The sequence below is a fragment of the Muntiacus reevesi genome, chromosome 1, assembly GCF_963930625.1.
Source record: "Muntiacus reevesi chromosome 1, mMunRee1.1, whole genome shotgun sequence".
Taxonomy (NCBI): Eukaryota; Metazoa; Chordata; class Mammalia; order Artiodactyla; family Cervidae; genus Muntiacus; species Muntiacus reevesi.
The window spans coordinates 17,599,281-17,624,894 of NC_089249.1; the positions used below are offsets into that span (position 1 = coordinate 17,599,281).

At 41.8% G+C, this 25,614-nt stretch overlaps 1 protein-coding gene across 8 annotated transcripts in view; it reads right to left on the reverse strand.

The window, feature by feature from the left end:
• The window catches only part of LARGE1 (LARGE xylosyl- and glucuronyltransferase 1), a 589,892-nt gene that overhangs the window by 61,951 nt on the left and 502,327 nt on the right, over window positions 1-25,614 (reverse strand). For all 8 annotated transcript variants that reach the window (XR_010663630.1, XR_010663631.1, XM_065938554.1 and 5 more), the window contains one exon: window positions 24,017-24,142. Coding sequence is in view for 6 of the 8 variants with exons in the window: in XM_065938554.1 (XP_065794626.1) it covers window positions 24,017-24,142 (126 nt within the window). In the remaining 2 variants the exon portion in view is untranslated. The remainder of the gene's footprint in view (window positions 1-24,016; window positions 24,143-25,614) is intronic.

Consider the following 25,614-nt stretch of genomic DNA (forward strand, 5'->3'; position numbering starts at 1 on the left):
TTGTATTTAATTCTATTAGAGAACTCATTGCATGCTCTTGTAATTATTTATTTACATTCCTGCACCTGGCAGCTCTGGAATAGGAATTTCTGAACCAGCAGGGACCATGACTTATTATTCTTCCTGAGTGCCATACAGCCTGCCAGGTACTTAGTATTCAATAGTTGCAATTTTGTTCAAGAATGGAAATCATGATGATGACATTCTCAATAATCCTCATTTTCTGTCTGTCTACAGCAAATCAGTCATAAAAGCCCTATTCATGTGGGCTTTAGGATGGAGAAACATAGTCCCCTTTTCTTCGTCTAAGGACCAAATAGCTTGTCATTTTCTCTTGAAGGAGTTTAAGCTCCTCTGTTCTTCCCTTGTCTGGTGCTTCAAGAAGGACAATGGTCTCTCAAGTTCCTCTCCTTGTCATCTTCAGGATTATGATGCATGCTAGAAAAGAACAAGACACACACCTTATCCGAGTCCCAAGTCCAGCTCTTATCTGCGAGGTGGCTTGGACATGGCTGCCTAGTATCATGAAGCCAGTCCCTCATCTATAAAAGGGACTAAGAGCAACTGCCTTGCCATGTGTGGTCAAGACCAGGACTGATGGATTGATGGGCATGAAGGCATTTCACTTGTGCTTATTAAATTACAAAATAAATCTGGTTATAGACTGCATGAAACAGCCACCCTATCAACTAGGAAGGCTGGAAGAAAACAGGAAAGCAGAGGAATAAGCAATAAGATTTAAGAGCATGAACTGCAGGTTGAGGGAGCCAGGGGCAGAATGGTAGGATGCATACAGACAACAGCCCAGAGGAGGGTCCTCCTGGTAGCATCTCAAGAAGGGGCTATGCAGGAAGGCAGACACTCAGGTGGATTTACTCCTTGGGCAGAGACTGGAGGGTGCTAAAAGGCAGGGGAGAGAGGCAAATGTTGCTTTTGCCTTTCCCAACTCTGTCACCCAAACAACATATCTGCACCTCTATTTTCCAATCTGTTAAAAGGAATCATCAATAACAATATGTGCTTCAGAGCACCAGCGAGACAAGAAATGGAAAGATGTCCGCTGTGGAGCCTGAAACAGACCGGCACTCATTGTGCAGGAGTCTCAGGAATATATGTGATCTGTCCCCAAGGATTGTCTTCAAGGTGATGCTGACCCTCAGGCTGTACTTAAACCTAGACTGATGGTTCTGTGACTGCAAGACCTGTGTTTGTCCATCTCTGCACACACAGTGACAGGCTTGGTTAGTGTTTCCTGACTGCCATGGAATCCACTTCGATTTCCTGCTCCCCAACCGTCAACTGCTAAAGATTCTACTCCAGTTCTCTCCCTTCTCTTTTCTCACTCCTGACAAGTGCCAGGTAGCTGCTGTTAAATAAAAATGGTGCCCTTGATACTCAAGACTACAAGCCACAGATCCTCTGTGACTCTCAGCCTCCTTTTACAAAGGTTCCTGTTGTCCCTTGGTTTTCACAAGCCCCAGAAAAAAATTCTCCCCAGACAAAAATGCATCATTACCCAGGAAAGGGGAAGAAAGACCAAACTCAGTGATTATTTAGCTCCCTCATCTGGAAAATGTAGACACTTAGGCCAGGGCATGCATCTGAGGCCTGTCTTACAGCTGATCATGTCTAGTCTGTCATCTGTAACATTTCTCAATTTTCCCTGCCTGAGGTGGTAGAGGTTGAGGAGAGGCGAAAAAAAAAAAAAATCACAAAATAAAAAATAGGAAAGTGGATAACTTTGAAAATACTCAGGGCTGGGAGGGTCACAACTCCAAGAAGATTCAGTTACGTTCTCTAACATTCATCATGCTCAATGTTTTGTTTTGTTTGCTCTAAAATGGGAATACTAATCAACTTGAACTGGATTCTGTCTGGTCTGTCTGAAGAATTCCAGATGGACCTCTGAGATCCAGAAGTGGGAAAGTGATGCACTCAGCCCAAGGACCTTCTATAACTTTGCCTAGCGTGACGTCTCTGCAGTCACTCGACCTGTGGATGGGGGCCAGCCCTACGTGTTCCCTGCAGAGGAAATTAATTACTAAAACTTTACACTAAGTCCCCCACACCCAAACATATGAACGAGAGCATGCGCGTAAGTCCAACCAAGTTAGCCTAGGCACCCAACTAACACAACTGGGTATATAGTACTGTAATAGGATTATAATACTTTCCACATAAATAATACATAAAAAACAAAAAAACACAAAAAATAAAACATTTTTCATCTTACAGTACAGTACCTTGAAAAGTATAGCAGTGCCAACAACATCACTGCTGCTGTTAATGCTTACTTCTGGGCATCCTGGGCTTGAAATAAAGATACTGGACTATTGTACTCTATACACTGCTGTCAGTCAGTCAGTTCAGTCGCTCAGTCGTGTCCGACTCTTTGCAACCCCATGAACCATAGCACAACAGATCTCCCTGTCCATCACCAACTCCCAGAGTTCACCCAAACTCATGTTCATTGAGTCGATGATGCCATCCAACCATCTCATCCTCTGTCGTCCCCTTTTCCTCCTGCCCCCAATCCCTCCCAGCATCAGGGACTTTTCAAATGAGTCAGCTCTTCGCATGAGGTGGCCAAAGTATTGAGAGTTTCAGCTTCAGCATCAGTCCTTCCAATGAACACCCAGGACGGACCTCCTTTAAGATGGACTGATTGGATATCCTTGCAGTCCAAGGGACTCTCAAGAGTCTTCTCCAACACCACAGCTCAAGAGCATCAATTCTTCGGCACTCAGCTTTCCTTGTAGTCCAACTCTCACATCCATACCTGACTACTGGAGAAACCATAGCCTTGACTAGATGGACCTTTGTTGACAAAGTAATGTCTCTGCTTTTTAACATGCTGTCTAGGTTGGTCATAACTTCCCTTCCACGGAGTAAGCGTCTTAATTTCATGGCTGCAATCACCATCTGCAGTGATTTTGGAGCCCAGAAAGATAAAGTCAGCCACTGTTTTCACTGTTCCCCATCTATTTGCCATGAAGTGATAGGACTGGATGCCATGATCTTAGTTTTCTGAATGTTGAGCTTTAAGACAACTTTTTCACTCTCCTCTTTCACTTTCATCAAGAGGGTCTTCAGTTGTTCTTCACTTTCTTCCATAATGGTGGCGTCATCTGCATATCTGAGGTTATTGATATTTCTCCTAGCAATCTTGATTCCAGCTTGTGCTTTTTCCAGCCCAGCATTTCTTATGATGTACTCTGCATATAAGTTAAATAAGCAGGGTGACAATATACAGCCTTGACGTACTCCTTTTCCTATTTGGAACCAGTCTGCTGTTCCATGTCCAGTTCTAACTGTTGCTTCCTGACCTGCATACAGGTTTCTCAAGAGGCAGGTCAGGTGGTCTGCACAGAATTTTCCACAGTTTATTGTGATCCACACAGTCAATGGCTTTGGTATAGTCAATAAAGCAGAAATAGATGTTTTTCTGGAACTCTTGTATTTTCAATGATCCAGCGGATGTTGGCAATTTGATCTCTGGTTCCTCTGCCTTTTCTAAAACCAGCTTGAACATCTGGAAGTTCACGGTTCATGTATTGCTGAAGCTTGGCTTGGAGAATTTTGAGCATTACATTACTAGCGTGTGAGATAAGTGCAATTGTGTGGTAGTTTGAGCATTCTTTGGGATTGCCTTTCTTTGGGATTAGAATGAAAACTGACCTTTTCCAGTCCTGTGGCCACTGCTGAGTTTTCCAAATTTGCTAGCATATTGAGGGCAGCACTTTCACAGCATCATCTTTTAGGATTTGAAATAGCTCAACCTCCTCAAATTCCATCACCTCCACTAGCTTTGTGCGTAGTGATACTTCCTAAGGTCCACTTGACTTTGCACCCCAGGATGTCTGGCTCTAGGTGAGTGATCACACCACCGTGATTATCTGGGTCGTGGAGACCTTTTCTGTACAGCTCCTCTGTGTATTCTTGCCGCCTCTTCTGAGTATCTTCTGCTGTACGGTACTGTGTGCAGTGCTGTTCAGTACACAGGAGCACAACCGCTTGTAGAGGATGCACACACGTAACAGTGGACGCCAGAGAGATGAACTGACTTGCAAGACTGGACATGCAAATGCATGTTCACATTGCTGAAAGTTTACAACTTGAAGGTTCACATGTAGAGGACTTACTGTGTACTCACTTTCACAGAACCCCTCCCTACAGCATCCTCCAGGGTGTCTCCGTTGATTTGAGGACAAGGAGTACAGAAGGAAGTAGTTTCCACCTCCAGAGAGAGGTATGAACTCTTCAGGTGAGGGATGCTATCAAGGCTGGTTGAGAAGCCAGTTTGGTAGAATGTTAGTAATGCCCCCTGAGTCATTGCTTGGAAACTACGAGAAGGCAAAGCTGGCTTCCAGGATCCCAGCAGGTCTTGTTGTCGCTTTTCTGCATGCTCTGCACTTTCCTTCAAAGAACCAGACCTTACCTTCTTCCGGTGATTATAACAGGGCTACTGGTCAGGTCTGATCTGCCAGAGCAAGGGCATGCAACTCGAAGGGTATAACCAATGAGACATTCCAGACCATTTGCGCGCATGAGTCCCAGGAAGGGTCAACAGAGTTGCCCTGCAGGGTCACTGGGGGAGAGAGGGGTCTCTCTCTTCAATTTGAGATCCTGAGTACTCGTCGCTTTTACATTCCCTTGCTAGGATTTCTTCACAGTGTGTTTTCCTGCCTGAAAGGACCAGGTTGATCATTTGTTTTCTTGGTTGATATCTGTCTTCTGCACTGGAATATAAGCTTCGGAGAGCACAGTCCCACTACCTGGTTCACCATGCATGATCAGTGCTCAGGACGGTGTCTGGGCCACAGCGAGTGTGCGGTATGTATTTGTTGAATGACAAAGCTCTCCATACTAGCTGAGGAGGCTGCCGGAAGTCACCCTGTCAGGACAGAGGAGGCAGACAGAGCAAGAAGCAGAGAGAGGAGGAGAGGCAGGAGGGCTCTGTCACTGGAGTTTCCACGTCTCACTGTGTCAGTGCAGAGGGCAGGATCCCGAGCCCTCATACCGAGCTGTACTGAGAACAAATATGCCTGGCTAAGTGTATTACCAGTCATGCTAATATCTCTTTCAGTGCATTTATGAATATTACTTGATAATAACAATAATATTTAACTAAAATAACTGTCACAAAATGAACAAAGGACTTAAAAAGAGTCCTGCATTATTATAACCCAAAGTGCAAAATAAATCTCTATGAGCCCATGGGGATATGACTTCATGATCTAAGAAATAAGGATACATGGGGGAAAGAGACAAAACTCCTTAGAGAAGAACCCCAGTGACAGACCTGGATTCCACCCCCTCCCCAGCAAGTGGAGCTCAATTTGCTCACTTCCAGTTCGGGGTAGGTGTCCTGACTCACTTCCAAAACAGGAAGAAGGAAAGGGAAACACAGTAATTTATGGCACAGAAGCCTGGCAAGGTGATCCCCTGGCCAAGACTGCAGGGGGCTCGGGTTCAATCCTTGGTCAAGGAACTAGATTCCATATGCTGCAACTAAAGATCTCATACGCCACAATAGAGACCCAGCACAACCAAAATAAAATAAAATAAAATATTCAAAAAGAAAAAAGGAAAAAAAAGGAAAGGTGGTTATGAACGTGAGTGGTGCCATGGGTAGAGATGAGATTCCTCCAGACAGAATGTCATGAGGAGGGCATTTCGCTTCTGAGACAGTCTTGCCAAAGACCTATATAACCTCAGTCTGATCACGAGAGGATACCCATTTGAGTACCTTATCAGTTCATACCTCCGAAGTATCAAGGTCAATCATGAAAGAAAAACAAAAAAAGACTGAGAAACTATTACAGGCTAGAGGAGACTATGACATAAAGGGAAGAACTGGTGAAGTGACGCTAAAGCCTGACGTTTAGTAACCGCAATGCATCCATGTTGGCATGTCAGTTTTGACAAGCTGGCAGTTGTTACATAAGATGCTGGCATCCCCAGTGGCTCAGCGGGTAAAGAATCTGCCTGCAATGCAAGAGACAGAGCAGATGCAGGTTCTTTCCCTGGGTCAGGAAGATCACCTGGAAAAGGAAATGGCAACCCACTCCAGTAATCTTGCCTGGGAAATCCCATGGACAGAGCAGCCTGGAGGGCTATAGTCTAAAGGATAGCAGAGCCAGACACAGCTGAACACACACACAAAGATGTTAACATTAGGGAAAACTGGACTCTACCTGCTACTTTTAGAGTTTTTCTTCAAGTCTAAAATTCTTCCAAATAAAAGTGCATATTAAAAACAAAAAAAGAGCTCTACAAAGGGAGGACCGATTGAGAATACTAAGAACACAAGCATGTGACCAGCAAGAAAACAGCTGAGCTGATTCTTCTGTTCCCAACACGAGCGCTTTCTTAGCTACATCCCCAAGTACAGAAATGCCTATCTAATTAGATCTGACAAGAAACTGGTTAAAGAAAAATTAAATCCTCAAGACTACTTCAAAAACAATTTACAAGCATGATCGTAAAGGAAAAACTTCACCCCAAGTGCGTATTATGCCTTGAGATATTACTTAACGTTACTACAAAGATGCATGGTTAGCAAGACATTTAAAAACAAAGCATCCAGAATATGAAGATGAGCCTCTATATATTTTTGATGACGTTTTAAATCTTGTGATAGCCAGTCTTGAACTTTACAACATTCACTAAAACCCCATGAAAAGGGTTCTGCAGTCTTTTTGGAGATTTCATACATCAAAATGAAAGATAATAAAATCCAATAAGGAAAACACTTGTTTTTCCTGCCTTGGCAAAAATGGCTGGAAAAATACACAGAAGATAATCTGGTAACAAACGAAGTAAATTCCTTGGTCAGCAAATATTGTAGGAAGAATCCTAGAAAACAGATGAAAGCCTGAAGAAATTAGTATTATAACAAATTACATGGGAGGTTTGCTATAGAGTTAAATCAAAGTACAGAGGATTCGGACATGCATCATCTTATGTTATTTGCAAGATTCTGTTTAGAAAATGAAATACACAAAAAGCAACTCCCCAGTGAGTGCTACAGGAAAGATGTCCTGGGGAAATTCTATTCTGCGCAGTGAATTCCTACTTCAATGATGATAATGTTTTATGGAGAGTGCATGTGTGGAATCATTGAAGGTACAGTTGCTTTAACTGGAATAACAAGAGGATTCTAAGAAAAGTTACAGAGGGAGTGCCCCTTACTGAATTCCCACCACTGATGGGCAAGTTTGTAAAAAACACTGGAAGCCCGTGTGCATCAGTACTTTGGTACTATTATTAATAGATGGCGTTGATTTGGGTAACTATAAAGACTGAAGATATCAGACTTTTTCCAATACATTCTAGTGACATGAGGAATGAGAATGAAACCCTCTGGCCAACAAAGAGCTTCACTAGTTAACTCAAGGCAAAGGAAGTATAATAGATGACATATGTAAAGATGATTCACGCATTTCTGCTTTTATGAAAAAACGGTTGTCGGTGGTATGCTATCTCATGCTTTTGGGGGAAAAAAAAAACACAGCCCTGAATCTGACCCTTTAATGTAAATGTGATGAATGTAAAAGTAACTCCTTTTATAAAGAATCTGTAACAGAGATGGAACTTTTAGAAATACATATTTGAAATTGTTTCCCTCTTTATATAGGGATTTTTAGGTAAAAATGTTGTTCCCTATCAAACTCATCATCTCTCCATTCTTAAAAACTTCAGTGACTCATGTCCATAATTAACAAACACTGCTTAGTTGGTGCTCCACTCTCTCAAAACCCTTCTCCTTCTTAACAGAGCCCAGTGTATCTGGGGAAGTGTTTCTTACGGTGGGCTTCTCAGGAACCTGTCCCAAAGGCATTCCACAGTCAGTTTTGTGTGTTGACACAGAATGTGTGGGGGAATAGGCTGGGGGATCCATAAAACTGGTCAGATTTCCCTGGTGCAGGATTTTATAATATGGCATCCGGTACAGTACACAGTAAACAGAAATTCCCTCTCCCCAGCTCTCCTCTGTCTTAAAGAAAACCCACCGTGTGGCCACATGCTCCACAAAGTGCTATATGCAAGGCAAACTCTCCAAGGGTCATTGGCTGGCTTCTAGAGTTGATGTTTCCAGGAATAAATGCACCTAAACTTCAGCTTTGTGTAACCAAGCCAGCGATGGATAACTTTAATCAATAACAATCAACGGAGTTAAGTTCTAAAAAGTACCCCATGAGCCAAGAATGGGTGAGTGTTGAGGAAAGACGAAAGACTTAGCTAAAAGCACCTCAAGTCCCTTCCACTGGGTGAGCTGTTCTCTAGCACAATGTCAAGACATCAGGCGATGGACCACCCATCAGTGCTTAACCTGGGGTGAGCCCCTTCCCCTCTGCAGGTCCCCGATTCCGGCCTGTGAAAGGTAAGCACTGGGGTGGATGAGGAGGAAGACACCTGGTTCACAGGTTTTGCCTGCTAGTCTGACTGAACATTACCCCAAGAGGGTGCAGACCATACTCACAGGTTGTTAATAACAAGACCCCTAGCTCAGCTCAGTGTTCTGTGATGACCCAGAGGGGTGGGATGGGGAAGGCGCTGGGAAGGAGGCTCAAGGAGGAGGGAATATATGTATACAGACAGCTGATTCACAGTGTTGTACAACAGAAACTAACATAGCATTGTAAAGTAAGTATATTCCAATTAAAAAAACAAAAATTCAGATAGCAAAAGAAAAATAAAACAAAGGACCTATCTTTAATGGACTGGAGTACAATTCACAATGGAAATACAGCAGGCATGCACCTTTTCACGTCAAGTAACAGTCCAGAAATAGACAAACAAAAAGACAAGAAAACAAAAGACCACAACTGAGATGTGCTATAGGAAAATATCTTTTTACAGGCTGGGGCTCTTTAGCACTGCCACATGAAAAACCATCCTTCTCTTTGAAAACAAATGGAATTAAGAAATTGGCAGTTTTTTTTTTTTTTAAAAGAATACTAGGTGTAAGAGATATATATTACTATATATAAAACAGATAAACAACAAGACCTACTATATAGCACAGGGAACTATATTCAGTGTCTTGTAATTACCTATAATGGAAAAGAATCTGAAAAAGTACATGTGTGTATATAAATATTATTTATATATATATACACATAAACATATATATGTATATATATGCACACATACATATATAAGTGAATCATTTTGCTATACACCTGAAACTAACACAACATTGTAAATCAACTATACTTCAATTTAAAAAAATACAAAAGGCAAAAAAGAAAGAATGCTAGGCTTACTACATGTCTTGTATTAATGAGCCACTTCTTTTAATCTTTACATCTCCTCCGTAGAATGATTACGTCCCTACTTTCTCAGGTGAGGACAAGGTGCAGAGGTTAAATAGCCCAATGACAGCTCTGCAGTCTGGCCCACAGTGGGTGCTCCTGTTTGCTGGGTGAATGGGCAATTCCCAGGTATAAGCCACAGAGCGACGATGCCAAAAGACAAGCTCCTTGGATAGGGGCCAGCCGCCTCATATTTAATCCCAGAACTCCTTGGGTTTACCAGCCATGGCAGGGCACGGAGACAATAAAACACTCGAGTCCTCGGACGTGGGTCATGCAATGAAATCAAACAGGCACTGGCCTGAAGGAAAGAGGGGGCTGGATGGAAGGTGGTAATTCTAGATTTTAGATCTTCTCCCCCAACGCAACTGTTTTTTCTTCCTCAATCCATCCCAATCTTCCAAAATCAACCTCACCATTCATCATTCTTATTACCCTCTCTCAGGCTTCCCCTGCTTCATTTTTCACTGCAGTCTGCTTAGCTACGGCAGGCTCAGGATGCTAATCTACGGCGGTCCCTTATCTTCCTCAAAAGATGCGAAATCTGACACCTCTCTAAGTATTATAAAATGTTTTAAAACTTGAGTTATGTGCTACTCCTCTTATGCAAATGCTACAGATTGCCTCTAGGAACATAGATCATTTCCCCATATGGATGGCATGTTTTCTCTTGGTTTTTCTCCTCTCCTTTAGGGTATTTCTTTTTAAGTGCAGCAGTTCCCAATTCAAAAATTCAGCATCCGTGCCTGCTGCTTCAAATTCAAATGTTCTTTCAAGGAGAGAATGTTATACTAAGGGTCTCTGTTCTGGGGTTAGCTCTCAAAAATCCACTTAATTTAAAGAGGGTTCACAAGAATTTGGCCTTCTCAGGTGACACTAGTGGCAAATAACTTGCCTGCAGATGCAGGAGACGTTAAGAAATGCGGGTTCGATCCCTGGGTCGGGAAGATCCCCCAGGAGAAGGGCACGGCAACCCACTCCAGTATTCTTGCCTGGAAAATCCCATGGACAGAGGAGCCTGGCAGGCTACAGTCCATGGGGTCGCAAAGAGTCAGACATGACTGAAGTGACTTAGTATACACACGCACAAGAATAATTCTATAGACCTGCTAACTAACAAAAAACATTTTTCTGGGAAAATACATTCAGGTGGGAACTCAGAAGACAGCTCACCTCTGTCATACTGAGCTGTGTGATTTGGGGCAAGTAAGTGACTAATGTGTATGATGCTTCATTTTCTGATGTATAAAACAGGCTGAACAGAATTCACCCAGTGAAACCTGTCAAGATTAAGTGACACCATGCTGGGAACACCATTCCCATCCAATCTACCTGGAATATTCCATTTTATCCTTTGAGGTCCTGGTCACAGCTGGCTTCCTCTGAGGTGTTTCCTGTTGACCCCAGAAAGCGGTCAGGGCATTCTTGGCAGGTGTTTCTGTAGCCATGGCGCCATCCCTACTGCTTGCCTACCCAGCATCTGGTTTGTCCTTCCTAACTTCCACGTGAGTTTCCACTCCCTATTCTCCAAGTCCCTAAGTAGAGGAGCAACAGGGAAAAGACTTGGTGAGAAGGCCAGCCTGGGTGTTTGGGGGCTGAATAGTGACGTGAGGGCAGAGGACACGGATGCAGTTGAATTTGGATAACAGGATACAGAAATCCCTCCAAGACACAGATGGCGTCATGCTCCCAACTAGACAGGGCTCCTCCTGCGGCTCTCACTCTCCCTTTATTTCCCTGCCTCACAGCACTGAGCGCTTCCCTGGTGGCTCAGATGGTAAGGAATCCACCTGCAACGTGGGAGACCTGGGTTTGATCCCTGGGTCGGGAAGATCCCCTGGAGAAGCGAATGGCTACCCACTTCAGTGTCCTCGCCAGGAGAATCCCATGCACAGAGGACCCTGGCAGGCTATGTGGGGTTGCAAAGAGTCAGACACGACTGAGTGACTAACACTATCACTTCTTCACTTTTCACAGCACTTAGCAGGCTGCACTGGGATTTTCTATTTCCTTACTGGTTAATCCTAAATAGTCTGTGACTTTCCCAAGGACAGGAATTATGGCTTACTCAACCTTGGGCTCTTCAGACCTGAGGACTGGGTCCCCTGCTTGCCACTTCCTGCCCTTGCCCATCACTTCTGAGCAGGGCTTCCTTAGCTAATAAACAGTCTACTCAAGACTCAAGGGCCAGTTTCCTAGAATCTCTTCCCATCTCCCTCCTTTAAGCCAGCCCACAGCTTCTTTGCTGGTCTCCTGAGTCTGCACTCCTGGTGAAGGGATAAAAAGGTGCTCCTCGGGGTCCTTCTCTTTTAAGATTCAGCCAGGGAAGGCTGAGTCATCAAGCTTTAGGATGGAAGAGATAAAAATGAAGGCCTTTGAAACACAAAAGGCTGAGGTAAAGTCAAGTGCATTTCAATGGAGTACTCAAGGGGCCTGGCTGAGATGGGGCGAGAATAATGGCCTCCATTTTATGAGAATCCTGTAACTGAGCCTGAGAGGTTAAGTGACTTACTCAAGTCCTTCAGAGAAAGAACTGATAAGAGGCAGAACTGTCATTAGAATTTACAAGATTGCTTAGCTCCAAAAGCCTATCTACTTCTACCTCCTCAATGAAACCATTTCTCCCCTTAGACCTTCTCTTAACCAACCTATACTTAGCACAAAGTTGTCGGCTGACATCCAGGGCAGGCTAGATGCCAAGGCGGGTAAACCCTTCTCTAGCAGGAAGTGGGAGCCTGTCAGCTCCTACACTTGAGCTCTGTGCTACCAGGCGGAAGCCGTATTTGTCACCAAATGTGTTCCTATGCCACTTCTACTTCAAATGTGATTGGAAATGCAGTTAAACATTCTTTGAATTAAGTGAGAGTCACTATTTCCATGAAAGGCAAGTTAAACATTCTGGAACAACTCAACAAAAAGAAATGACTAAAAAAACAAAACTGTCAGATGAGATGTGGGTGAGATGAGTGCAAAAGAGTGGAGGAAATGCAAAAATCCAGGACTCTTCTTCAGTTGATTTGTGAAGTCCTTAACTTCTTGTTTGACTTGAAGGAACCGTGAGAAGGAACCTCTCCACAGAGGACCAGGAGGACAGTCACGTAAGTGTCCCACTGCACAATCCACCACAAAAAGACCTGGTCCTGGTTTGCCCTAGAGGACAGTCAAGGTTAACTTAATTTTATGATTCTCGCTTAAGCCGACATTTGCCATCAGCTGACCCAGCTCAGGTGCCTGGGGGTCCCACAGGTGGGCTTCTCACAGGTTGGCTACCCTTTTGGGCAGCAGAGTGTGAGCTGAGGGAGAGCAGAGCTCAGGGTACCCTGGATACTCCCCAGGAAGGGACATAATAGCCAGCAAACAGGAGGTTCTTTACAGATGTTGAACACAATGAATGAATGAATGAATGAATGAATGAAGAGGGTGGGAGGAAAAAGAAAGAAAACATCAGAGTTGCACCTTTCACTGGAAACTGAGGACCAGGTTGGCCTGGAAGGACCTACAGACATGCTGGGTTCTTGGACCAGCTCTTTAGGCTCCTTATCAATGCTCAAACTCTGATAAGACCCAGAAGGTGGGGCTCAGACCTTCCAATCTCTCTCCCTCATCTCTTAATTCTCTCCCCTCACCCCAGGGCAGTTCCTCTTCTTATATATGGCCTGTATTTTAGGCTTCAGTGTCAGCCTTTGTGAGATAAGCTGTAAGTGGGCAAAATGACTTCTTTTCTAGGTTTATCTAAAAAGATATGGATGAATAAACTTGGTTTAAATCATTCTTTGTGGTTTTGTCATATCATTGAAATTCCTCTACTTACATACAGAAGAGGTTGCCAAAGAGGGTTCACAAATCATTGTCACTATGAACCCATCAAATGAAATAATGAAGCAACCACTAAGCAAAAGCAAATTTGCTGCATCAATGCCTAAGCTGTATGTGACCAGTGGCTTTGTCTGCAGCATCATGAGGACCTGTAACAGTGCCTGGCGTATAGTACCACTCAGTAAAGACTGGAACGTGAGCACATTGGTACATGCGTGGTGGGAAGATGGGACACACACTTGGAGACCACGCTTTGTTGGCATCTATAAAATGTCAAAATTGAAAATTCACAACTGTGGCTGCCGATATAGAGCTATTCAGAAATCACGCCAAATATACTGGCTTAGGATTAGTTTCTTTAATGAAGCTCATACTAATCTTTCTAGGAACAACCAATTTCATAGGACACTTGCCAAGTTCCTTCCACCCCTATAATTTTTTTTTACTGTGGTAAAATGTACATAAAAACTACCATTTAAAGCATTTCTAAGTGTACAGTTCAGGGCCCTTAGCACATTCACATAATGGTGCAACCATCACCACTGTCTGTCTCCAGAACTTTCTCAGCATCCCAGACTCAAACTCTGTACCCATTAACTCCACATTCTCCCCTAATTGCAGCCCCTGGGAATCTTTATTCTACTTTCTGTATCTGCGAATTTGACTACTCTAGGTATCTCACATAAGTGGACTCATACATTATTTGTCCTGTGTTTGGAGTATTTCACTGAGTATGTCTTCAAAGGTCATCAATGCTATAGCCTGTGTCATAATTTCCTTCTTTTTTAAAGTCTGCCAGGGTTTTTAGTTGCACCAATTTTGGTGGAAGTTTTATGTTTTTTTTTTTTTTGATATGTAAATAAGACTTGAGAGTTTAAGTCCACCACATCCTCTCCTCTTCAAACAATGTCACTTACTATGAGGACACGGGACCTGACTTCCATCTGTCTCCATTTGCTTTCTGCAGGAACTTCTCAATTTTTGACCAGTTCCAGCCAAGCCTAGGTTGTAAAACAGGCATGACTCCAATTTTACAAGATGGTGCCAAAGTGTTTATCCAATTGGATTGTATCCACTTACACTTCCATCAGACTTAAACTGAAGAAAGTAGGGAAAACCACTAGACCATTCAGGTACGACCTAAGTCAAATCCCTTATAATTATACAGTGGAAATGACAAATAGATTCAAGGGATTAGAACAGATAGACAGAGTGCATGAAGAACTATGGACGGAGGTTCATGACACTGTACAGGAAGCGGTGATCAAGACCATCCCCGAGAAAAAGGAATGCAAAAAGGCAAAATGGCTGTCTGAGGAGGCCTTACAGATAGTCAAGAAAAGAAGAGAAGCCAAAGGCAAAGAAGAAAAGGAAAGATATACCCATCTGAATGCAGAGTTCCAAAGAATAGCAAGGAGAGATGAGAAAGCCTTCCTCAGTGATCAATGTGAAGAAATAGAGGAAAACAACAGAATGGGAAAGACTAGAGATCTCTTCAAGAAAATTAGAGATATCAAGGGAACATTTCATGCAAAGATGGGCACAAGTAAAGGACAGAAATGGTATGGACCAAACAGAAGCAGAAGATATTAAGAAGAGATGGCAAGAATACACAGAAGAATTGTACAAAAAAGATCCTCATGACCTAGATAACCACGATGGTGTGACCACTCACCTAGAGCCAGACATCCTGGAAAGCGAAGTCAAGTGGGCCTTAGAAAGCACCATTATGAACAAAGCTAGTGGAGGTGAAGGAATTCCAGCTGAGTTATTTCAAATCCTAAAAGATGATGCTGTGAAAGTGCTGCCCACAATATGCTAGCAAATTTGGAAAACTCAGCAGTGGCCACAGGACTGGAAAAGGTCAGTTTTCATCCCAATCCCTAAGAAAGGCAATCCCAAAGAATGTTCAAACTACTGCACAATTGCACTTATCTCATACGCTAGCAAAGTAACGCTTGAAATTCTCCAAGCCAGGTTTCAATAGTACGTGAAGTGCGAACTTCCAGATGTTGAAGCTGGTTTTAGAAAAGGCAGAGGAACCAGAGATCAAATTGCCAACATCCGCTGGATCATTGAAAAAGTGAGAGTTCCAGAAAAACATCTATTTCTGCTTTATTGACTACACCAAAGCCTTTGAATGTGTGGATCACAACAACCTGTGGAAAATTCTTAAAGAGATGGGAATACCAGACCACCCAACTTGCCTCCTGAGAAACCTGTATGCAGGTCAGAAAGCAACAGTTAGAAATGGACATGGAACAACAGACTGGTTCCAAATAGGAAAAGGAGTACATCAAGGCTGTATATTGTCACCCTGCTTAATTAACTTATATGCAGAGTACATCATGTGAAATGTCAGGCTGGATAAAGCACAAGCTGAAATCAAGATTGTCAGGAGAAATATCAAAAACCTCAGATATGCAGATGATACCACCCTTATAGCAGAAAGCAAAGAAGAGCTAAAGAGCCTCTTGATGAAAGTCAGAGGAGAGTGAAAAAGTTGGCTTAAAACTCAACATTCAGACAACTAAGATCATGGCATCCGATCCAATCACTTCATGGCAAATAGATGGAGAAACAATGGAAACAGTGATAGACTATTTTTTGGGGCTCCAAAATTACTGCAGATGGTGACTGTAGCCATGAAATTAAAAAATGCTTGCTCCTTGGAAGAAAAGCTATGATCAACCTAGACAGTGTATTTAAAAAGCAGAGACATTACTTTGTCAACAAAGGTCTGTCTAGTCAAGGCTATGGTGTTTCCAGTAGTCATGTATGGATATGAGAGTTGGACTATAAAGAAAGCTGAGTGCCGAAGAATTGATGCTTTTGAACTATGGTGTTAGAGAAGACTCTTGAGAGTCCCTTGGACTGCAAGGAGATCCAGTCAGTCCATCCTAAAGGAGGTCAGTCCTGAATATCCATTGGAAGGACTGATGCTGAAGCTGAAACTCCAATACTTTGGCCACCTGATGCAAAGAGGTGACTTACTAGAAAAGACCATGATGCTGTGAAAGATTGAGGGCAGGAGGAGAAGGGGATGGCAGAGGATAAGATGGTTGGATGGCATCACTGACTCGATGGACATGAGTTTGAGTAAGCTCCAGGAGTTCGTGATGGACAAGGAAGCCTGGTATGTCGCAGTCCATGGGGTTGCAAAGAGTCAGACATGACTGAGTGACTGAACTGAACCGAACTGATACTTCCATCAACACTATAGGAGAGGGACTTCCCTGAGGTCCAGTGGTTAAGATTCCATCTTCCAGTATAGGCGCCTGGGTTTGATCCCTGGTTGGGGAACTAAGGTGCCACATGAAATAAAGAAAAAGACGCTAAAAAAACAAAAAAAGTACTGATTTCATTCTTTATCATCAGTGAAACTTAGGAACAGTCAAGGTAAACACTAAAAAAAAGAAACTAAAATAACAAAAAACACAGTATGAAGTGTTCCTACTGATAAATGAGACTGTATTACTACCAGTTTTCTAATTATCTGTGGTCTTAATTTTCACTTTCCTGATTAACAAAAAGGTTGTCCATCCTTTCAAGTGTTTATTGGCCATTTTTTTTTTTTTTTTGCAATTCTGTGAAATGATTCTATAGCTTTCACATGTTTTTCTTAAAAATTTTTCTATACTTTGTTTACTAGTCTTTTGTTAGTGCTACATGTTGCAACTATTTGTTGTCTCTTTTTGATATCACTTTGATGAGTTATTAATTTCAATGTGGTTGAATTTACTGATGTTTTCATTTTGATATATATGCTTTTGGTGTCTTGGGCTTTCTTGGTGACTCAGATGGTAAGGAATCTGCCTGCAATGCAGGAGATCTGGATTTGATCTCTGGATGGGGAAGATCACCTGGAGAAGGGAAAGGCTACCCGCTCTAGTGGATAGTGCTCAAACATTCTCTTGCCTGGAGAATTCCATGGCAAGAGGAGCCTTGGCAGGCTACAGTTCATGGAGTCGCAAAGAGTTGCACACAACTGAGCAACTATCACTTTTGGTGTCTTACTGAGTAAATTCTTTCCTATTCTAAGGTAATACGCTAGTTTCCTAGTTTTTAAAAAATAAATGTTTAATTTGGCCTTTCACTTTTTATTTTTCTGTTTGTTGATTTGGCATGTGGGATCTTAGTCTCCTGGCCAGGGACTGAACCTGTGCCCCCTGCAGTGAAAGCGTGGACTCTTAACCACTGGACTGCCAGCCCTCTGGCCTTTAAGTCTCTATCAGAATAAGTTCTGTGTATGGTGTGAGACAGGGACCCATTTTCATTTTTTCTTGATTCTCATGTATGAGAACATAATTAAGTGCCTCAACACCATTTATGGAAAATTACATCTTCTCTCCAATGGCCAGCAATGCCATCTCATATATATGTCTCATATAATGTCATATATCAAATTTTCATAACATGTGGGTGTTCCTGGGCTTCCTATTGTTTTCTTTTCATTTTTAAGCACAGCCCTAAGCAAATGCTTAGCAAAAGCTTGCTGTAGGCTTTCAGTAGATACTATTCATAAGAGGATTTGTCACAAATATTTAATTTTATCAAATAACTTTCCTGCATCTATTTAGATAACCAGACAGCGTTTCTCCTTCAACCTATTAACATGCTAAATGACTGCTGTGGGTGTTTTCAGTGTTACATCACTTTTGGATTTCCTGGAATAAACCCAACCTGGCCATGATGTATGATCTGTTTTATACATGGCTGGATTTGGTCTGCTAATATTTTGCTTAAGATTTTTACATCAATATTCATGAATGAGATAGGTCTGCAATTTTCCTTTTTTTGTAATCTCCTTGACTGGTTTTGGTATCAAGGAAAGCCTGGCCTCACCTAATGAATGAAAAAGTGTCCTCTTTTCCTATTCCCTGAAAAAGTTGACTTAAAACTGGAAATAATCTTTTGATTAAAAAAATTGGTAGAACAACTTCTTTTCACTATCTAGGGCTGCTACTCTCTTTGTAAGGAAGCTTAATGACTAGAAAATAATCTTAAGTCAGTTTTAGTAAATTATACATTTCTAGGAACATGTTCTTTTCACAGTTTTCAAATTTATTGACATAATTTTGTTCACAGTATTCTCATATTATCCCCTATAACTCTGCTGTATCTCCTAGACCGAAAACACCATAAGTGAGAGGCTTTTGTGTGCTTTAATCTTTGTTGTATTCCTGAAACTCAGAAGAATCACTGGGATCAAAAACATTTGGAGAATGAATGAATTAATGAAATTGCATGTATGCCTACTGATTGATTTATTGGTGAGTCCTCTAGTTTTTCCTCAATGAGTCCTGCCATGGCTTTGTCTGTTTTATGGGTCTCTTTCAAAGAACCAACTTTGAATTTGTTGAAGATTTTTTTAACTTCCTTTGAATTTATCCTAATATTTTTCATATATCATCTTAAGTTGTATACTTGGCTTAATTTTCAGGCTTTTATTTTATTATAAGCATTTAAGGCTGTAAGTTTCCCTGTCTGTTTATTTCATTCCACTAATTTTGGCATGTAATATTTTTGTTTTCATTTGGTTCTAAGTACTTTTCAGTTTCAATTATGATTTCTGTTTAGAACCATGAGTATGATTTAGTATGATTCTTTGAAATGTGCTGAGATTTGTTTTATGGTCTAATACATGGTTACTCTTTAATAAATGTCCTATGTAAGCTTGAGAAGAATATATATCATTTTTTCATGTCTGATCTTTCAATTTGAAAAGGATATGTTAAAATATTCTACTATGATAGCAGACTTGTCAGTTTCTCTCTGGAGTTCTATTCAGGTTTGCATACATATATGCAACAGCATGACAGGCACATAAGTTAGAATTCTTATATCTTCTTGACGTACTTTATGTTTTTAAGTTGTGACCATCTCTGTACCTACCTGCGCTTTGTCTGATATCAAGATAGTTACCTAGTTTCCTTTGGGATGATTTCTGCTTGATATTCTTTCCAAAATTTTTACTGTCAAACTTAATGGGTTGTTTTGTATTAGGCATATCTTCTGTAAACTACATATGTTGGATATTGTTTCCTATTCAATATGACAACCTATCTTCTTACTGGCAAAATCAGTTTATTTGATTATTGATATATCTGGAACTTATTTATATCATCTTGATCTTTTGTTTTCTACTTCTTCCTAGTTTAACTTTCACTTATTTTTTTCTTTTCTTGCAATCTAATTTTTCTTTTAAATAATTGAGGTGTTTTGTTTGGTTGTTTGGTTTTTCTTATTCCATACCATCCCACCTCCTTTTTCAATTCTATTAGAGCTTAATCTTGAAATGTTAGCGTGCATAGGCAAAAGTGAAAGTGCTAGTCGCTCAGTCGTGTCCAACTCTGCAACCCCACGGACTGCAGTTTGCCAGGCGCCTCTGTCCATGGGGTTCTCCAGGCAGGAATGCTGGAGTGGGCTGCCATTTCCTCTTCCAGGTAGTCTTCCTGACCCAGGGATCGAGCCGGGGTCTCCTGCATTGCAGCCAGATTCTTTACCATCTGAGCCATCAGGGAAGCCCAGAGAAGTTCTAACTTCTCTCATATCCCACTTCAACAAAGCAATAATTCCAGAGTACTTTAAGTCTCATCATTTAACTCCTGATACACACTGTTATTTTCTGATAATTTAGGTATAATGTTTTTAAACTGACATGCCATAGTATTATTATTACTACTATTATTGCTATCATTTAGAAACTCTATTTAGAGTTCTGACACATTTCTAACTTGTTTGTTCAACATTCCTTCTTGAAGGTGGAACCATTTTCCAACGGATTCCAAAACATACCCTTTGGAAGCTGCTTTGCATAGATATGTTGATGGTAAACCCTCTTTGTTTTTACTCATCTAGATATTCCTCTCTCATGCTTGAAAGATTGTTTTCATAGGTATACAATGTGTTGTTACTGTCTCTCAGCACGTTGAAGGTAATCTTTTTATTCTTTTCGGACATCCATCCATTGCTGTTGGAACTCTCATCACACATGAAATTGCTGTGTAGAGAATCTGTCTTTTTACTCTGGCTATTTTTAAAACCACTTTTCTTTACCTTGGTGAAATTTCACTCTTGTAAGTCTAAATGAGGCTTTCTCTTTATTTAAACTGCTTTGCAAACACAATCCTTTCTCTTTAAACTGCTTAGAAAACACATGGATACCTTTTAACAGTTGAAAAATACCCACTCACCATCCCATCCAGTGATGCCTCACTTCCAATTTTTCTCTTTATTTCTTTCCTATAATCGAATTAGACACATCCCAATATCTTATCTTCCCTCTGTTTTTCTATCTTTTTTTCCCAGTGTGTTGTTTGGGTAATTTCCTCAGATATTTCTTCCTGTTCACTAAATCTGTCTTCAGCTGGCACTAATCTATTGCTTAACATATTCATTTAATTTATAATTTCAATAACTACATTTTTCACTTCTAAAAGTTCTAGTTGATCTAAATAGGCCTATTCATATTTGGTAATCTCTTGTTCTTCTAACCTACTTTCAATATTCTTTTTTTATTTCTTATATAGTACAAGGGAAAGCAAGGGAATCCCAGAAAAAAACATCTACTTCTGCTTCACTGACTACACTAAAGCCTTTGACTGTGTGGATCACAACAAACTGTGAAAAATTCTTAAAGAGATGGGAATACCAAACCACCTTACTGGCCTCCTGAGAAACCTGTATGCAGTTCAAGAAGCAACAGTTAGAACTGGACATGGAATAACAAAACAGTTCAAAATTGGGAAAGGAGTGTGGCAAAGCTATGTATAGTCACCCTGCTTATTTAACTCATATGCAGGATACATCATGCAAATGCTGGTCTGGATGAATCACAAGCTGGAGTCAACTGCCGGGAGAAATATCAATAACCTCAGATATGCAGAGGACACCACTTTTATGGCAGAAAGTGAAGAGGAACTAAAGATCCTCTTGATGAAAGTGAAAGAGGAGAGTGAAAAAGTTGCCTTAAAGCTCAACATTCAGAAAACTAAGATTATGGCATCCAGTCCAATCACTTCATGGCAAATAGATGGGGAAACAATGGAAACAGTGACAGACTTTATTATCTTGTGCTCCAAAGTCACTGCAGATGGTGATTGCAGCCATGAAATTAAAAGATGCTTGCCCCTTGGAAGAAAAGCTATGATAAACCTAGATAGCATATTAAAAAGCAGAGACATCAATGCCCACAAAGGTCCGCATAGTCAAAGTTATGGTTTTTCCAATATTTCATATATGGATGTGAGAGTTGGACCATAAAGAAGGCTGAGTGCTGAAGAATTGATGCTTTCAAACTGCAGTGCTGGAGAAGACTCTTGAGAGTCCAAGGGATCTCCAGCAAGGAGACCAAACCAGTCAATCCTAAAGGAAATCAGTCCTGAATATTCATTGGAAGGACTGATGCTGAAGCTAAAGCTCCGATACTTTGGCCACCTGATGCAAAGAGCCAACTCAATGGAAAAGACCCTGATGCTGGGAAAGATTGAGGGCAAGAAAGAATGGGCAACAGAGGATGATGTGGTTGGATGGCATCATTGACTCAACGGATATGAGTTTGAGCAAACTCTGGGAGATGGTGAAAGACAACTATTATTCCATGCAACTCATGAGAGAATTCCCTTGTTTGAACAAATAATTATACAGTTACCTACCTTGATACCAGGCTCCCTGCCACCAAGAATCAGCAAATACCCAGCAAGTATCACATGCAGCTGCTTTTTATCAGTCTGGAGTCACATGTTATCATTGTTTTCTGGACTCTGCTTACTTCATTTACCATATGAACTGATCAACTATGCCTTTGAAACATCAGAATTTTTTTATGCAGAATATTTAGGTGTTCTTTATAAGGCTGTTTCACTTTTCTATCCTTTGAACTTTTTGTTCATGATTTTCTTGGAAATATGTGCATTTCAGCTGTTTTCCTTATGTCTCTGAAGTACATGGCCTATTGAATGAATTACATAAATGCTGATTGAAAGAATGAATAATGCAAGTACTTCTGTTTTAAATATTTTGCAATGAACTTCAACTGTGTTTAAAAAAACAGTTCTTTCTTTTTGACTCTGTGATCTTACTCCTGAGAAGGTGTGAACTTTGAGCTGTTGATTTTAACATATTTATATTTGCGAAAATTTGGAAACAACTAAGGTAGCAAAGAGTCGGACACGACTGAGCAACTGAACTGAACTGAACTGAAGGTATCAGTTATGGCTATGTAATGGGAAGAGTATAAAATTCCATGTATATTGTGACCATAAATAAGACATAACATGCACACGATGTAGACATGGACCAAAAGTCAGTAAGAAAAGGCTGACTTATTAGAAAAGTAAGGTTTGGTTCCTTTTTATAACTTGCAATTATTGTTACCACATTGTCACCTGGGCAATGGGTATAAATTTTTAATGAAATAAACTCTCTATGGATATATGTATCTTGTTCCTCTTTGTTACAGCCTGAGGGAAAACACACTTGGTGTCAGACAGGCCTAGGTTAAATCGTTAAGCCATCATTTAATAGCTGAAGTCAGCTCTTCACTCTTTCACTCCTTCACAACTATAGGTAAGGAATTCTGACACACCGCTTAACTCTGGGCTCGGCCCCACAGTTCCTTTGGTACATAGGATGCCAGCAAAAAGGATTCAGGTTTCCTTATGTGTCCAAGGGCTTCCTTTTCTACCTCTGCTTTGCTGCGAGAACAAGCTAGACTGGCCAGGTGACGGGACACAGTAGGGACTAGAGGAGAACCAAGTTGCGCTAGCCACCAGTCTCCTGGTCTGAAGTTGACCACAGACATTTGGCTAAGCCACCAAGTATCCGACAATCATCTAGCCAACTTTTAGACTTATCAACTAAATTGTCTACAATTAGATGATTTGATTGATGATTAAATCAACGATTTAAGCCCTTATTAGAATACCTTGTTATGCAACATTATCTATGCAGCATTATCTATGGTAGGTAATTGATACATCCCCTCCTTCTTTATCTAGTGCTAGGCCCTACCAGGCATTTTTGGAGACACCACAGTGAAGGCTTTTCTGTCACTGTCCCTTCTCCCTAGAGTTGAATGAAAAATTTATGCTATCATAAATAGCTATCCATATATGTGTGTCAGTCGCTCAGTCATGACCGACTCTTTGCAACCCCATGGGGTATAGCCCACCAGGTTTCTCTGCCCATGGGATTTCCCAGGCAAGAATACTGGAGTGGGTTGCCATTTCCTTCTCCAAGACCATTCTCCAGGGGATCTTCCTGACCCTGGGATCGAACCCAGGTCTCCTGTATTTCAGGCAGACTCTTTACCTTCTGAGCCACCAGGGAAGCCCGAGCTATCCATATAGCTATCCAACAGCTCACCTCATTCATAGCTTTCATAGCATTTGTCATTTTTTTTTTTTTAACATTTATTTCTTCACTTGTTTCTCTGTTCCTCTCTGCAAGAATGATTTGAAAGTAGAAAGTAAATTGTTCATATCCATATCTATAGCATCTGGCTGAACAATATCTACAGAGTAGACCCTCCCTAAATGCTTTGTTTGAATTAAATGACTGGATTTGGGGAGCTGACATGAACCCAAACAGCCAGCAGCAGGTGGCAGGAAGCATAACCACATAAGTTGGTTCTTGTGCTGGGAGGCCTTATGCTTTCCAGCAAGCCCAAACAAGGCGGGTGGGGAACCAAACAAAGAAGAGAAGCACATTCATCCTGCTCTCCCACACCCTTCTCTCTTTCCCCACACTGCACACAGGCTCCGAGCCACTCATGCCCCTGAAGAGTGCTGCCCCATCTGGGCTCCCTCTGCCACTGCTGGGCACCTCACTCCACCCGGGGGATGAGCCCATGCCCACCGGGGCTTTCCTCATCCTACCTTTAGATCAGATACATCTCTGTAGCACTGCTCGGAGCGGGTGTGGTCCGACAGCTGAACGTTCCAGAAGCAGGGCAGCTGATACACGAGGAAGGGGTTTTGTTTGATGACAGCGTTGAAAATGTCCTGGGAGATAAAAGCCAGAGACAACAGTCAACCAGTCACATGGGCTCAGCTTGTGATGCTGGCTCTCGAGGCATGACATCTCTCCTGTGCAATCTCTCATGAGCCTCCTGCTTGGAGCACAGGCTGGTTTGCCCTGCTGGGCATTTCCCGTGCCTTTTATCTCTAGAAACCAAGCATTCCTGTTTGGCTAGATCCCCCTACACTGGGGCGAATGCCCCACGCTGACTTGACGCTCACAGGTCCTGTTGGTCTGAGTGATTCCCTTCCAGCAAAGGGACATGGGGGCAGACAAAGAGCATCTTCTCCACTCGAGCCGGTATATAATAAATGAAGTCGCTTTTCTGGCCGTCTTCTCACCTCACAGAGGGACCCCGTGTCATCCATCCTGAGCCTCCTGGAGAGGAAACTGTGTGATGACAAGTCGCTCCGCTGATTCAGGGGCTGAGACAAATGATACATCCTGCTTCAGCCGCATTTCCTGGGGCTCTGGGCAGACTTGAAGATGGATGTGCCTGTGGGCCAGGGTGCCTGTATCTGCGCTCTCCATCTCCAAAGTCAACTCTGACTTTTCTATGGGGCTCTCCCCTCTTTCCAGCTTTTCTCCAAGCTCCTGCACCAGCAGGCCATGCTTATTAACTAGCTGCTGACAGGTGGTGCCGGAAGGTGAATTATGGGTCTTCACAGAAGGAGATGGCTGAATAAACTATCCTCATTGGACATGGACATGCAATTGCTAGCTTTTGGGGACACGCTCAAGTCATTGTGACCCGACTTGAAATATGATGATGGAGGACAATTTTCCCCTCAGGTTTAAAGCACCTACCTGGGTAATTTTTAACTCATTCATTATACCATATCTCCTGTTTGAAAAAGGAAATTAGTTTCTGGCTGCTTGGGAAATACTGAATAATAACAATGCTAAAAAAAAAAATAGTAAAGTAACCCTACAGAGTTTCTTATTTCCTTCATACTAGAAAACTCCAAGAATTCAATGAATCGGGCAGCTGAATGATGAACAAAAACAAGGAAAGTGGGCTTGCTTTTTGGTTGAATAGGAAAGGATAACATGTAGTGAACTCAGAGATATCTTTACATTTCGAGATGGCCACATATAACATGGGAATCTCAGAATTACGATGTATGACCCTAGTAGATTCAAAGTCAAAGGCTCAGCAAAAATGAGAAGTGGGGATTTTATGAATTTATGTTAGCTGCTTGCTGTAGTTCATGGACTTTTTCAGACTGCCTGGATTAAAAGCTGATTTCACCAGTCAAGGAGGTTTGTCCCTTCTACTTAAATTCATTCCCCTTGAGGATGGGGGTCACAGTATAGGAGCTAAGCAAAAGGCTTGGCTTTAAAAGTTAGATTCTATTTGCCACGAAGGCAAATGAAATCTTGTCCGGGAAATATGCCTTGGCATTTCGGAATCTCAGGGGGCAGGCGCTGTGCATTCTACATTGAGGTGAAGACC